Source organism: Carlito syrichta, unplaced genomic scaffold (assembly GCF_000164805.1).
Source record: "Carlito syrichta isolate Samal-C Ts95f unplaced genomic scaffold, Tarsius_syrichta-2.0.1 Scaffold302546, whole genome shotgun sequence".
NCBI lineage: Eukaryota > Metazoa > Chordata > Mammalia > Primates > Tarsiidae > Carlito > Carlito syrichta.
In genome coordinates, this window is record NW_007246642.1 from 2,435 (window position 1) to 17,730 (window position 15,296).

Sequence of the window (15,296 nt, forward strand, 5' to 3'; positions counted from 1 at the left end):
TAAAAGGGAGGAGTCGAGGAACAAACCCTAGAAACCAAGACGAGACCATCTTCAGTGCCAGATGAAAGTTGACTTTTGGGTGAAAGGTCATCGCGGGGCAGTGCTCTTTGACAGATGCTCTGTCTTCAAAACTCAACTGTGATTTGAATTATGTTCTATCAGCTATGCTTCTGCGATGCTGTCTGTCAATTCATCTAGTTCTCAAAGTCTGCATTTACGATCTTCTTGGCTTTGTCTGTAAAATCTATTTCACCCTGAGGTACGAGCTAGGAAAGTTTAATTTAACTCTTTGCTCTTAGACTTGCTTACCCAACTCCCTTTTAAAGTTGCCAACTTCCAAAATAACTCTCTAGGTTACTGGACTCTCTTTTTACGTAATTAAACATGTGAATGATTTATATTTTACCTCAATTATTGTAACAAATTCTATAGCAAACTGTTTTTCTGTTTCCACTCTATAGCTGGTTGGTATTTTTTTTTTTTTTTTTTTGAGTTGGAGTCTCACTCTGTCGCCCAGACTGGAGTGCAGTGGCCACTCCCGGCCACCGCGGCCTCGACCTGCTGGGCTCCGGCGAACTCTCCGCCTCAGCCTTCCGAGTAGCCGGAATTACAGGTATGTGCTACCACGCCCGGCTGATTTTTTTATTTAGTGTAGAGATGAGGTCTCGCTGCCCAGGCGGGTCTCGAACCGCGACCTCAGGCAATCCACTCACCTCAGCCTCCCAAAGGCACAAGATTACAGGCTGAGCCACCGAGCCCGGCTTGCTAGTTGGTATTTAATTGAGTAAAAAACACCTGCTGGAAAACAAAAGAAATATTCTTTAAAAAAAAAAAAAAAACGCTGCCTGTAATATCATCTCTCCATGAAAACGACGAATGAGAATTTTCAAATATCATGGCCTCTTGTACAGCTTCTAGTTTACCCATCACCCAAATCGTAAACTTTGCACCTCACACGTAAATTTCTCATCTCTCACCCCCGTCATCCTCTCTTCTTTTGGAATCTCCGATGTCTATTATTCCACAGTGTTTGTGTGTAAGCACTGCTTAGGTCCCACTTATAAATGATATCACGCAGTATTTTACTTTACGTTTCTGAGTTATTTCACTTAGGATATTGGTCTCCATTTTCATCCATATTGCTACAAAAAATATGATCTTATTATTTTCTATGGTTATGCAGTATTCCTATATATAGTATACACACGACACTATACACACACACACACACTTAGATGGAGTTCATGGCTTTGCTGTCATTAATAAACATGAGCACAGGAACCTTTTTTATATACTAATTTATTTTTCTTTGGGTAGATGGCAGTAGGACTGATGGATCTAATAGTAGTTCTATTTCCAGCTCTTTGAAAAATATCCATACTGTTTCTCATGGAGGTCACACTGATTTGCGTTCCCATCAACAATACATAAGCCACTTCTTTTCTCTGCATATTTAACCAAGAAGGTGAACGATCTCTACAAGGAGAACTAAAAAACACGCATGAAAGAAATTGCAGCCGGGCTCGGTGGCTCAGCCTGTAATCCTGCACCTTGAGAAGCTGAGGTGAGTGAATTGCCTGAGCCTACGGGTTTGAGACCTGCCTGGGCAACTTGGTGAGACCTCATCTCTACAATAAATCAAAAAATTAGCCGGGTGTGATAGCGCGCGCCTGTAGTTCCAGCTACTTGGAAGGCTGAGGTGGAAGGAAAGCCGGAGCCCAGCAGGTCGAGGCTGCAGTGGCCGGGAGTAGCTACTGCACTCCAGTCTGGGTGACAGAGTGAGACTCCAACTCAAAACAACAATAACAGCAACAACAACAACAACAACAACAAAGAAATTGCAAGAAATTGTAGAAAAACACCTCATGTTCATAGGTTGGAAGAATCGATGTAGTTAAAATTACTATACTACCCAAAGTAATCTACAGATTCGATGCAATTCCTACTAAAATACCAGTGCATTTTTTTTTTTTTGCAGATTTGTGAAAAACTTTCCTAAAATTCATATGGAACAAGGGAAAAGATACTCTAATAACCAAAATAGTCCTAAACCAAAAGAGCAAAGCTGAAGGCATCACATTACTTTACTTCAAAGTATACTCCCAGGCTATAGGAACCAAAACAGCAGGGCATAAGGATAGAAATAGACACGCAGATCAGTGGAACAGACCAGAGACTACAGAAATAAAGCCACATACTTACAACCAACTGATCCTTGACAAAGTAGACAAAAATATGCACTGGGTATAGGACACTCAACTCCATAAATTAGGAATCCTGGGAAAATTGAATAGTCATATGCAGAGGAATTAAACTACACCCATATCTCTCATTCTACATGAGAAATAACTCAACATGGATTAAAGATTTAAATGTAAGACCTGAAACTATAAAAATCCTGGCAGAAAACCTAGGAAAACTCTTCTGAATGTTGATGTTTATTGCTAAGACCTCAAAAGCAAATGCAACGAAAGCAAAAATATACAAATTAGACTTAATTAAGCTAACAAGCTTCTGCACAGAAAAATAAATAATACACAGAGCACACAGAGAGCCTACGGAATGGAAGAAAATATTTGTAAACGATGCACTTGGCAAAAGATTAATATCAAGAATCTATAAGGAACTCAAACAGTTCAACATGAAAAAAAAAATACCCCGATTAAAAACTGAACAGAGAGCATGAACAGACATCTTTCAAAGGATGAGATAAAGGTGACCAACAACATATGAAAAAGATGCAACAACACTAATCACCAGAGAAATGAAAACTAAAACCACAATGAGATATCATCTTACACATGTCAGAATGGCTGTTATTAAAAAGTCAAAAGCAAAATGATTGGCAGCAGTGGGAAACTGCCAGGGTGGGGGGTGGGATTGGCAGCTGAGGGAAACTCTTAGGGGAGGGAGGGACACATCATCAACAAGGGGACCTGCATAATCAGCATTTGTATACCTAACCCTGAATTGTACCTCACATCTTTAGAATAATTTTTTTTTGAGTTGGAGTCTCACTCTGTCACCCAGACTGGAGTGCAGTGGCCGCTCCCGGCCACCACAGCCTCGACCTGCTGGGCTCCGGTGATCCTGCTGCCTCAGCCTTCCAAGCAGCCGGAACTACAGGCACACGCTACCACGCCCGGCTAAGTTTTGATTTATTGTAGAGATGCGGTCTCGCCAGGTTGCCCAGGCGGGTCTCGAACCCACGGGCTCAGGCAATCCACTCACCTCAGCCTCCCAAAGGCGCGGGATTGCAGGCTGAGCCACCGAGCCCGCCTATAATAAAATTTTCAAAAAGTCAAAAGCAGTAGATTGTATTTTTAAACGATGCACGATTTAATGTAAAATGATTCTTGGAGGTTTGAAAAACGCGTAAGTCATGTAACTACCACTAAAAGGAAGATGTGTAAAAGCATCAAAAACCTCCCCAGTTCTCTACTGTCCACTGTAATCAAGTCCTCTCCTGACCCCTAGCCCAGGAGAAGGGCTAATTTGTTACCCGAATCTATATATTCTGTCTTTCCAGAGTGTCATCTGAAATGTAGAATACAAGAGTCTATCAAATAAGTATTTTGCAAGTGTTTTCTCCCACTCCGTAATTTGTCTTTTGAAGAGAATCCTTACTTTTGATGAATTTCAACCTATCCCTTTTTCTTTATGGTTCATGCTTTTGGGGCTCTATCTAAGAAAACCTTAAAATGGCAGAAAGAATGACGTAAATTAGCACCAATATCAAAATCTTCAAGAATGCCGAGGGGATGATCTCCACAGTTGATCGATGAAAGTCACGAGCATGTCTTCTGCAGAAATGACACTCATCGTGGTGAATGATAGTAGGCTATCTATGTAATGATATAAACCTACATAATGCTAGCCCTAATTGCATGGACCGTGCTAGATATGGTGTCTTTACTGGAATGATTCACACAGCTTCTGACAATCTGTATGTGACGATTGATCTGGAAAATGAGTTCTCAAAACACATCAATAAAGAAATTCAGAAGCGGGTCACTTTTACATAGGAAGAACAGAAAAAATGCATTCACTGTCTTAACACAAGACCACATAAAATTTTCTGCTCTCTCTCAAAATATAGTCTTCATGAGTTTTGTTTGGCATTCTGCAGAATATTGCAATGGTTCACTATACAAATGATACTGTGTATATATGTAGGTATAGGGATGAAACAGTGAAATAAATAGGTATTATTTATTTCTGTTTAAGTATTGTGCCTTTCTCCTATGACAATATATTGGAGAACAAATTCAAACATTTAAATGCAAGCTAACAGTAATGTATATTCTGCCCACCTGGAGTCTAGACTTTTAAAAAAAATTCTTAGAAACCCCTTATGACTCTTTATGTTGAAAATCACATATATTAATGGTTTAATATATTTAAGAATAAATTTAACTTTTCTATACTTAAGCCAAATTAATTTTTTAAAATGAAAAGTGGCTAAATATACTAACAACATAAAATATTGTTTTTGTCCAAACCCCAAGGACTTAAATTCCACTGAATTTAATATTCTATTTGAAAAAGATTGAGGAAGATTACCCTGACATGTCAGTCTATACTGTTTGCATGAATAAAAGTTTATCACTGGTCACAGCGATTCCTCTATTTGTGAAGTCTTGAATTGGATGGAATTTTAACGTTTGCATCACAAGTATGACCTTTCTGTCATCTGGCAGAAGAAGGCTGATTATTTTTAGCAGTTTCAAATATCAAGAGTTTCATGGATTTTCTTTCAAATTCAAATAACAATAGCACACTTTGCAAACAAAAAGTTAAAAAAAAAAACAACGTATGTATTTGACCAAGAGCAAAGTAAGATGTCCCTTCTGCATCATGAAATGTGTTAAGCTTTTTGAAAATGTATATATTACGCAAAGACAATCACATTTCAGAATTTATATTTGACACTCTGCCAGCTAGCACAAGTGGTCTATTTGAGTTCCTTCCCTTCGATTTCATGCCATCTCAGTAAAAATTCCTTTTCTCAAGTCACAGAAAGCTCAGGAAACAAAGGGCTTTTAAGGACATCCATAAAGTCATGAGCTTAGTTGGCTTGGTGGCTCCTTGCCCTTTATTGACTTTCTTCATTGGAATACTCAGAGCTGAGCCATCATTCCTGGCATCCCTGAGGGAATGGTCTTGCTTCTTAATTACAGGTTTGTTTCCATTCGTTTTCTACGGAGATAAATTTCTGGAGATGGTTAAACCTACTGTATCACTTGGGTCTGTCCTTATTTTAATCAAGAGGGATTGTTGATTGGATAATCTAGGTGAGAATTCTCTTATGGAGAACAAATTTAATCATTAATTATTTTCTGTGAATCTCATGATTGCATTGTTGACATTTGTTTGTTTATTTCCCTCTGTATGTTTCTGGGAGGAAGTATCATACTGTGATACTTTGAATTCTACATTATTAACTATATTATCACTATTTTATTTTCTTTGAGTTGTAATCTCACTCCATTGTCCTGGCTGGAGTGTAGTGGCACTCTACCCCAGCATCAACCAGCTGGGTTCAGGTAATCCTTCTGCCCCAGCCTTCCAAGTAGCCGGAACTACAGTCTCCCGCTACCATGCCTGGCTAATTTTTTGATTTTTTTGTAGTGATGAGGTCTCGCCCAGTTGCCCAGGCTATTCTCGAACCCGTGGGCTCAGGCAATCCACTCTCCTTGGCCTCCCAAATACATTATCACTATTAACTATTTTTCTAGGACTTTAGATAAGTTACTCAAACACATAATGTCTCAGTTTATTCACTTGTAAAGGTTTTGATGACATTTATCTTACAAGATTATTTTCAGGTATAAGCCAAGAAAAATCCTGAGAGTTTTGCCTAGCATAGTTTCATTGTTGAGGCTCTCAAAAAGTCTTAATGTTTATGATTATAATAATTACAATCATTATTAATTTTAATTTTAATAAATATTAATTTTAACTTCTCAGTTAAAAAGATTCTCAGACCTCCTTGAATAGAACCCTGAGCCGTAAACTCTGAGAAGAATCTAGAGATGAAAAAAGAATCACAGAGGTACCTGTGCATTCCTGGAACTGTTGATATTTGGCATTGGGTGGCAGTGGTGGGAAACTTAAGGTCAACGTGATCACAGATCTGAGCCTCCCTGCCAGGATTCTTGTAATCAATATCTAGATGAGAATTTACCATGCGTTTTATGAATTATCCGCTTTTTAAAATTTTAAAAATGGATTTCAAGAAAGATGCACATGCCATTTTCAATTTTTATTTATTTATTTTATTTTTTAATTTTTTAATTATTTTTTATAATTAATATTTTTTATTATGATATTGTGGGATACAGTTAAGGGTTAGGTATACAAGCACGTTTCGTTCAGGCACCCTTGTGGATAAGAGGTGCTTCCCTGTCCCCAGACAGATATTTACTACCGTTAAACCCCTCTCCCCCTGCCCATAGTTTCCTACCACCGTCAGTCATTTTCTTATAGTATTACATTGTATGTTCAAGGTCCATTATATGAGTGAGAACATGTGATACTCGCATCTTTGTTTCTGTGAGAGGTCACTCAGTATTATAGACTCTAGTTCCATCCAGGTTGCTGCGAAATTCATGATTTTGTTCTTTTTTACGGCTGCGTAGTATTCCATTGTGTATATGTACCACATTTTTTAATCCAGTCCTCTTTTGATGGGCAGCATGGTTGCTTCCAGGTTCTTGCTATTGTGAACAATGCTGCACATACCATTTTCTAAAAGAGGCATCGTTGTTTTATGCAACACACAGAAGGAAATAGAAAGCACTACAAAATAAATTATGAACAGTGCTGAGACATCCTCTATGACATGGCCTATTTTAATCTCAGAGATGCAAAAATATGAAAAAAAAAGTGTTTCTCCTAGTAGGTGAATTACCATCATTAATACAGATTAGAACAGCTAATATATGTATTAAACACTAGATTATGATTACATTATAATTTTCTCTTTAGGGAGATGTTGAGAATATGATTTAAACCTTATAGATTTTAAAAATTTCTAAAAGCAATGTTTAGCACATATACTCTGCCAGTGATTTATTGACTAAATTAATTGATTGATAGACAAACAAGCAGATAACATATTGGGCAGGGATAATGTGGCACTGCTAGTCTGAGAGCCGATCATTTATAGGGCAAGATGATAGCAGAGATGCTTTAAAAATTAGACCAGCTTGCATCAAAAGTTTTTGATTTTTTAAATTTAATAATTGTTTTTCATCACACCCATGAGGGAACGTTTCCCCTACTTTGCTCTACTGATTAAAGCCTTCATTGAGTTTTGAATAATCTTGTTTCTGCTTCATCTTTGCTCAAAGGCTGTCAATACCCTAAAGATAATTTAAGATAAAATCCTTAGTCCTTTGTTTTGCTTAATCTTTGTTTACTTATAACATTATCTAAATAAAGTAGGTTGTAAATACCTTCCAATTTAATTCAAAAATATTCAAAAAACCAAAAAAATCTCAGATCCTCAAAGATGTTGAAATTTACCATGTGAATGATTTGCACCATTTCGTAAGAAGAATTAGAATTGGAATATAAATCGCCCAAATCTGACAATCTGACTGTAATAATCTTTCTTCTGGGTTATTCTGTTTCTCTCTCTCTCTCTCTCTCTCTCTCTCTCTCTCTCTCTCTCTCACACACACACACACACACACATGTATATGTACACACATACATGTGGAGCTCTCAGTGCACTATCCTTCCAAGAAATACTGAGTTTGCAATCATAAATTATGATCTTCTTATCAATTTGATAACATCACAGGCTGACTTATTCATAGCTACCACATCTATCTTCATTCAATTATTCTTTTTTTTTTGAGTGGAAATCTCACTCTGTTGCCCAGGCTGGAGTGCAGTGGCATGCTCACGGCCACTGCAGCCTTGACCTACTGGACTCAGGCGATCCTTCTGCCCCAGCCTTCCAAGTAGCTGGGACTACAGGTGTGCACCACCACACTTGGCTAATATCTTGATTTTCTGTAGAGATGAGGTCTCACCAAGTTGCCCAGGCTGGTTTTGAACCCGTGGGCTCAGGCAATCCTCTCACCTCTGCCTCCCAAAGTGCTGGGATTACAAGCATGAGCCACCTCCCCCGACCCATTCATTTGTTGAAATAAGAACTACAGTTTCATCAATCTTACTTAAGATGTGAAGAATGACACTTTTAGATAACAGCTACATTTACAGCCCTCGAGCATATTATTTGACCCAGTAATTCTACCTTCCACTTGGATCTCTGCATGCAAGCTCCAGTCTTCACTCGGGTGCATCTCAAGTTTCATCTTTCCAGTGATTCTATGCTTGGACAGAAGTTGCCAATTTCCTCAAAAAGGGAAAACGTAAGTGGCAAGGCTAATCCAGACCTGAATATGGAAGTCTCCCCACAAATTTCTCACATGAAATCGAATCTCATTCCAACAGATTACAAGTACTTTCTTCACTTGCCATGGTGAGTGATTCTGATTTAGATATTTGCTTTTGGTTACAAGAAGCACGTTGATTACTCAGTAACCAATTACCAAAGGAGCTTCTTGACTGCCTATAACTTTACCTCTAAAACATATGTTCATGCAAATTATGATTTTTTTTTCATAGAAACAGATCCTAAAGGAAAACTTGTCTAGAGATTTTTAAGAATCTTGAAGATGTTGTACCTTGATAAAGGTTTTCGTGGGCAACTGGCTTGTCAAATTATGAGTCAAATGTCAGAAAATCTTATGTGGAGATGAGAGATCCCTAATGGCAGACAACAAAGAAAAAGAGATGCCTACAGTACTTCAGTGAATAAATCCACACTGATTGATCAAACTGACCTTTTTCTCAAGCATCTCATTTGTGTTAATCCTGTATGTTTCCTCCCACATTTGGAAAATTAACTCTGTGAAACAGTTGGCATTTACATTTATTAATATGGGTCTGGTATTGGCTCTGATAATACCAGAGTACCTAGATGATACTAATAGTTTCCAACATGAAAAAAATGTCATCAACAATGGCTTGAAGCTACTAGACAGCACCCAAAGCAGCCAGAAAATGAATGAATGAGATTCACAAAAGGACAAAAAATGAGTGTGATTCATGTGAAACCAGGTTTGACAGGAAGGCACTCATCCGTCTGTCCTTCGCAGAGAATAGATTTAAATAGAAATCAGTAGTCTTATTTAGCTGAGCATTTAGAAGTCAGAGTTCAAGGCTGCCTGCCGGACTAATTGCAAGTGGAGCAGAAAAATTAAGCGAAGTAGAGGGCTGAGAGGGAGAGCCCCACATTTTGCATGCATAAATCCCATCACATCCTTGGCTGACTCAAATGAATGAGACATAGCTCCAAAAACTCCAACCAAAAGTAACAGAGTTAAATACTAGAAGAGCTAGTTCAGCGCCTGGCCCGTGCTAAGGGGAAAGAGTTGAAAATTCAGTTCCAAGTTACAGGGTCTTGATAAATACCTCAATCTTCCTCCTGAAATGCAATTGCTAGATTTGGGATCCGTAGAGGCAGTATGAGTGAGACTGAGGCAGAAACAATATCTAAAGAAATACTGGATAAAGATTTTCAACATCCTTGTGCAAATATTACACCATCTTGATCTTTGCAATTTTAAAATAAGTATTGAAATTGGGTAGTATAAAGTACTCCCATGTGTGTGCGTGTGTGTGTATTTCTTCTCTCCTTGGGGTTCTTTACATTGCCATATAAATTTGAGAATCAGTTTGTCAGTTTTTACAGAAAAAAAAGCCTGTTGGTTTTTTGATTGACATTGATTGACATTGACATCTATAGAAAATTTTTGAAAGAATTGGTATCTTAGCAATAGAAATATCAATTCATGATCATCATATATCCTTCCATATATTGGAGTCATTTTTAACTTCTGCAAATTGCTATTATTTTTAGTAAATAAACAATGTCATATTTTATAGACAAATCGCTAGTTATTTTTTCTCGTTGTATTTTAATGATACTTTAAAAAGCCATTTATTTATTTTTTGAATGCATGTCTAATAGATTCTATGGGGGGTCCTGGGCCGGAATGGCTGTAAGCTCAGAGATTATCATTCAGGTCCTGGTGATCTAAGGCCAAACGAACAAACAAACACACACTTGCTCTGACTGAATACTGTTATTAAAAGTAAATATGGAAAATGAACCAGTCCATGAAAATGTGGAACAGAGCCTTTGTGCCAAGACTACTGAAGAAGAACTGAATAAGTCTTTCAATTTAGAAGCTTCACTTTCAAAATTTTCTTATATAGATCTGGATAAGGAACTGGAGTTCAAAAATGATCTGATTGATGACAAGGAGTTTGATATTCCTCAGGTTGATACTCCTCCAACACTGGAAAGCATAGTAAATGAGACTGATGATGAAGATGAGTCTTTTGTTCTCGAGGATCCTACATTGTTAAACATTGATACTATTGATTCCCACTCTTATGATACGTCATCTGTGGCAAGCTCCGACAGTGGTGACAGGACTAACTTAAAAAGGAAGAAGAAATTACCTGATTCTTTTTCTCTCCATGGATCAGTTATGCGACATTCACTTTTGAAGGGAATTTCTGCCCAGATAGTGTCTGCAGCTGACAAAGTGGATGCTGGCTTGCCTACAGCAATTGCAGTGTCCAGTCTGATAGCAGTGGGTACATCTCATGGATTGGCTTTAATATTTGATCAGAATCAAGCTTTGCGACTCTGTCTGGGTAGCACTAGTGTTGGAGGTCAGTATGGAGCCATCTCTGCCCTCAGTATCAACAATGACTGCTCAAGACTTCTTTGTGGCTTTGCTAAAGGACAGATCACCATGTGGGATTTGGCTAGTGGAAAACTTCTAAGATCAATAACAGATGCTCATCCTCCAGGAACAGCAATATTGCATATCAAGTTTACAGATGATCCAACTCTTGCAATTTGCAATGACAGTGGAGGCTCTGTGTTTGAATTGACATTTAAGAGAGTGATGGGAGTGAGAACATGTGAATCTAGATGTTTATTCAGTGGTTCCAAGGGTGAAGTTTGCTGTATTGAGCCTCTACATTCTAAGCCTGAATTGAAAGATCATCCGATCACACAGTTTTCATTATTGGCCATGACATCCTTAACAAAGATACTGGTCATTGGATTGAAACCATCCTTGAAAGTATGGATGACTTTTCCCTATGGTCGGATGGATCCTTCTAGTGTTCCATTGCTGGCCTGGCATTTTGTGGCAGTGCATAATTATGTGAATCCCATGCTTGCCTTTTGCAGAGGAGATGTTGTTCATTTTCTTTTGGTAAAGAGAGATGAATCTGGAGCAATACATGTTACTAAGCAAAAGCATCTTCACCTATACTATGACCTCATCAACTTTACTTGGATAAACTCACGCACAGTTGTGCTCTTAGACAGCGTAGAGAAGTTGCATGTGATTTATCGGCAAACGCAAGAGGAGTTGGAAACAGTGGAAATCTCAGAAGTTCAGTTGGTCTATAACAGCAGCCATTTCAAATCGCTGGCCACTGGAGGAAATGTTAGCCAGGCACTGGCTTTGGTTGGAGAGAAGGCCTGTTATCAATCCATCAGTAGCTATGGTGGACAGATCTTTTATTTGGGCACAAAATCTGTTTATGTGATGATGCTAAGGAACTGGAGAGAAAGAGTGGATCATCTCCTGAAACAAGATTGTCTCACAGAAGCTTTGGCTCTTGCATGGTCTTTCCATGAAGGCAAAGCAAAAGCAGTAGTGGGATTATCAGGGGATGCCAGTAAAAGAAAGGCTGTTGTTGCAGACCGGATGATAGAAATCCTATTCCATTATGCAGATCGAGCTCTGAAAAAGTGCCCAGACCAAGGAAAAATCCAAGTGATGGAGCAGCACTTTCAGGAGATTTTCTGTAGATTCCTTGGGATGTTCTGTGTGGACAATCATGTCATCTACAAAGAGGATATGGTGCCTGTCATAGTTGATTACTGCCTTCTGCTGCAGAGAAAGGATCTTTTATTTAGCCAGATGTATGACAAATTAAGTGAGAATTCAGTGGCCAAAGGAGTGTTTTTGGAGTGCCTTGAACCATATATTTTAAGTGATAAATTGGTGGGAATTACACCCCAGGTAATGAAAGACTTGCTTGTTCATTTCCAAGATAAAAAATTAATGGAAAATGTAGAAGATCTTATTGTCCATATGGATATCACCAGCCTAGATATTCAGCAGGTAGTTCTCATGTGTTGGGAAAATCGTTTATATGATGCTATGATCTATGTCTACAACAGAGGTATGAATGAATTTATTAGTCCAATGGAGAAACTTTTCAGAGTCATTGCTCCTCCTCTGAATGCTGGAAAAACACTAACAGATGAACAAGTTGTTATGGGCAATAAGCTTCTTGTATATATTAGCTGTAGTCTAGCAGGTCGTGCCTATCCCCTTGGTGACATCCCTGAAGATCTTGTTCCCTTGGTTAAAAACCAGGTTTTTGAATTTCTAATTCGCCTACATTCAGCAGAAGCTTCCCCTGAGGAAGAAATCTATCCTTATGTACAGACTTTGCTACATTTTGACACAAGAGAATTTCTAAATGTATTGGCACTGACCTTTGAAGATTTTAAAAATGACAAGCAAGCTGTGGAATATCAACAGCGAATTGTGGATATTTTGTTGAAAGTTATGGTGGAGAATTCAGATTTTACCCCCTCACAAGTGGGGTGTCTCTTTACATTCCTTGCTCGGCAGCTTGCAAAACCTGACAATACTTTGTTTGTAAACAGAACACTTTTTGATCAGGTTCTTGAATTCCTCTGTAGTCCTGACGATGACTCCCGACACTCTGAAAGACAACAGGTCCTTTTGGAATTGCTGCAGGCTGGAGGCATAGTTCAATTTGAAGAGAGTCAGCTCATCTGCATGGCAGAAAAAGCTGAGTTCTATCAAATTTGTGAATTTATGTATGAACGAGAACACCAGTATGACAAAATTATTGATTGCTACTTATGTGACCCACTGAGAGAAGAGGAAGTCTTTAATTACATTCACAATATCTTATCCATTCCTGGACACAGTGCAGAGGAGAAGCAGTCAGTATGGCAGAAAGCAATGGATCATATTGAGGAACTTGTATCTCTGAAGCCATGTAAAGCTGCAGAGCTGGTTGCTACCCATTTTTCTGGACAGATTGAAGCAGTTATTAAAAAACTTCAGAACCAGGTTATGCTTTTCAAATTTTTGAGGAGTCTTCTTGACCCAAGGGAAGGTATTCATGTAAACCAAGAAATGCTACAAATATCCCCCTGTATCACAGAGCAGTTCATTGAGCTGTTGTGTCAGTTCAACCCAGACCAACTTATAGAGACACTGCAAGTTCTCGAGTGCTACCGTCTGGAAGAAACTATTCAGATTACTCAGACATATCAGCTTCATGAAGTCACTGCTTATCTATTGGAAAAGAAAGGAGATATTCATGGTGCCTTCTTAATAATGTTAGAGAGACTACAAAGCAAACTTCAAGAGGTAACGCATCAAGGTGAAAATGCCAAAGAGAATCCTTCATTGAAGCATGTTGAAAATACTATGGTAGAGACAATTGCTCTTTGCCAGAGAAATTCACATAATTTGAACCAGCAGCAACGAGAGGCACTCTGGTTTCCATTATTGGAGGCAATGATGGCCCCTCAGAAGCTCTCCGGTTCGGCTGTACCTCCTCTACACTCTGAAGCTCTGAAATCTTTGACTATGCAAGTTCTAAACAGCATGGCAGCATTTATTGCCCTTCCATCAATCTTGCAAAGAATCTTACAGGATCCAGTTTATGGAAGAGGAAAGCTTGGAGAAATCCAGGGACTTATTCTGGGAATGTTAGATACCTTTAACTATGAACAAACCCTGCTGGAAACTACAACTAGTCTTCTAAACCAAGATCTCCACTGGTCATTGTGTAACCTGAGAGCTTCAGTCACTAGAGGACTGAATCCTAAACAGGATTACTGCTCTATATGTTTGCAGCAGTACAAGAGACGCCAGGAAATGGCTGATGAAATCATTGTCTTTAGTTGTGGCCATTTGTATCACTCATTCTGTCTACAAAACAAAGAATGCACCACAGAAATTAAGGGCCAAACAAGATGGACATGTTACAAGTGCAGCTCAAGTAGCAAAGTAGGAAAACTAAGTGAAAATTCATCTGAAATTAAAAAGGGAAGGATAACTCCATCACAGGTAAAAATGTCTCCGTCATACCATCAACTCAAAGGAGATCCTACAGCTAAGAAGGCAACGTCAGAACCTGTTCTGGACCCTCAGCAAATCCAGGCATTTGATCAGCTTTGCCGTCTCTACCGAGGAAGTTCCAGGCTGGCTCTCCTCACAGAACTTTCCCAGAACCGCAGCGGCGAGAGCTACAGGCCATTCAGTGGCTCCCAGAGCGGCCCAGCTTTCAGCAGCATCTTCCAGAATGAGAACTTCCAGCTGCAGCTCATCCCCCGGCCTGTGACTGAGGACTGATGCCTCCCGGAGGCCTGGCCCTGGAGACCCAGAGACCAGCCCAAGGCAGCTGGGGAGGGGCCCTCCTCTCTGACGGGCTTGGGCTCCATGGCCCCCCACACCTCTGAGCAGAGGTGCCAAGTTGAACTTGTGTGCCCACCACTCCCAATGTAGAATCCCTGTCACTTGCACAGCGTTGGGTGTCAGTTCGCAAGACTGGTTCATTTTGTTTTGCTTCTTAAGCAAAGGAATGTTGCATACTTCCGTCCAGCTTTTTAGAGAAAACATTTTGCCTATTGGGACTTTTTTCCTGTTTTCCCTGAAGCCGAGAAAATGGCTGGAGCTCACATAGGTGGTGTTCCAGAGTCTTTCCTACTCTTCGCTTCCAGCTGATAAGGAACTTCCAGCGTGGAGGAACTTTAGCTTCTGCAGAGAACAGTGTTGGCCAGGCCTGCAGTAGAAATGAAGCATGCATTGGAGAGAACAAAGAACCTGCGGAGGCTGGGGGTACCTCCCTTTTTATGTGTTTATGTTAAAACCCATCAGTGTGTAAGACTTGCCCTTGCTAGCAATAAATGCCGCTGTGTTTAAGTTCTGTAAAAAAAAAAAAAAAAAAAATAGATTCTATGTATAAGATTTAGTTGTATAATGACGGAACAAAAATAACTATCATAAATAGACCAGGAAATAAATATAACCAAGTCTTGATAAAGAAAAAATTTTACTGGTGGAAGCAAGAGTGAACAAGAAAGTGACCTACTAACCATGAATATTCAGGATCTTTAAAAAAAAAAG

General features: G+C 39.1%; 1 protein-coding gene across 1 annotated transcript; it reads left to right on the plus strand.

Moving 5' to 3' along the window:
* Positions 1–10,075: 10,075 nt before the first annotated feature.
* LOC103259160 (vacuolar protein sorting-associated protein 8 homolog) lies at positions 10,076–15,030 on the plus strand. The gene is made up of 2 exons (XM_021711743.1): positions 10,076–11,909; positions 11,970–15,030. Exons 1-2 carry the CDS (start codon positions 10,182–10,184, stop codon positions 14,520–14,522), a joined length of 4,281 nt encoding a protein of 1,426 aa, XP_021567418.1. The 5' UTR covers positions 10,076–10,181; the 3' UTR covers positions 14,523–15,030.
* Positions 15,031–15,296: the final 266 nt, after the last annotated feature.

Coding starts and splice junctions, on each gene's coding strand:
- LOC103259160 (XM_021711743.1), top strand. CDS start 10,182: ATGGAAAATGAACCAGTCCATGAAAATGTGGAACAGAGCCTTTGTGCC. Junction 11,910..11,969: donor TGATGGAGCAGCACTTTCAG/GAGATTTTCTGT, acceptor ATCTACAAAGAG/GATATGGTGCCTGTCATAGT.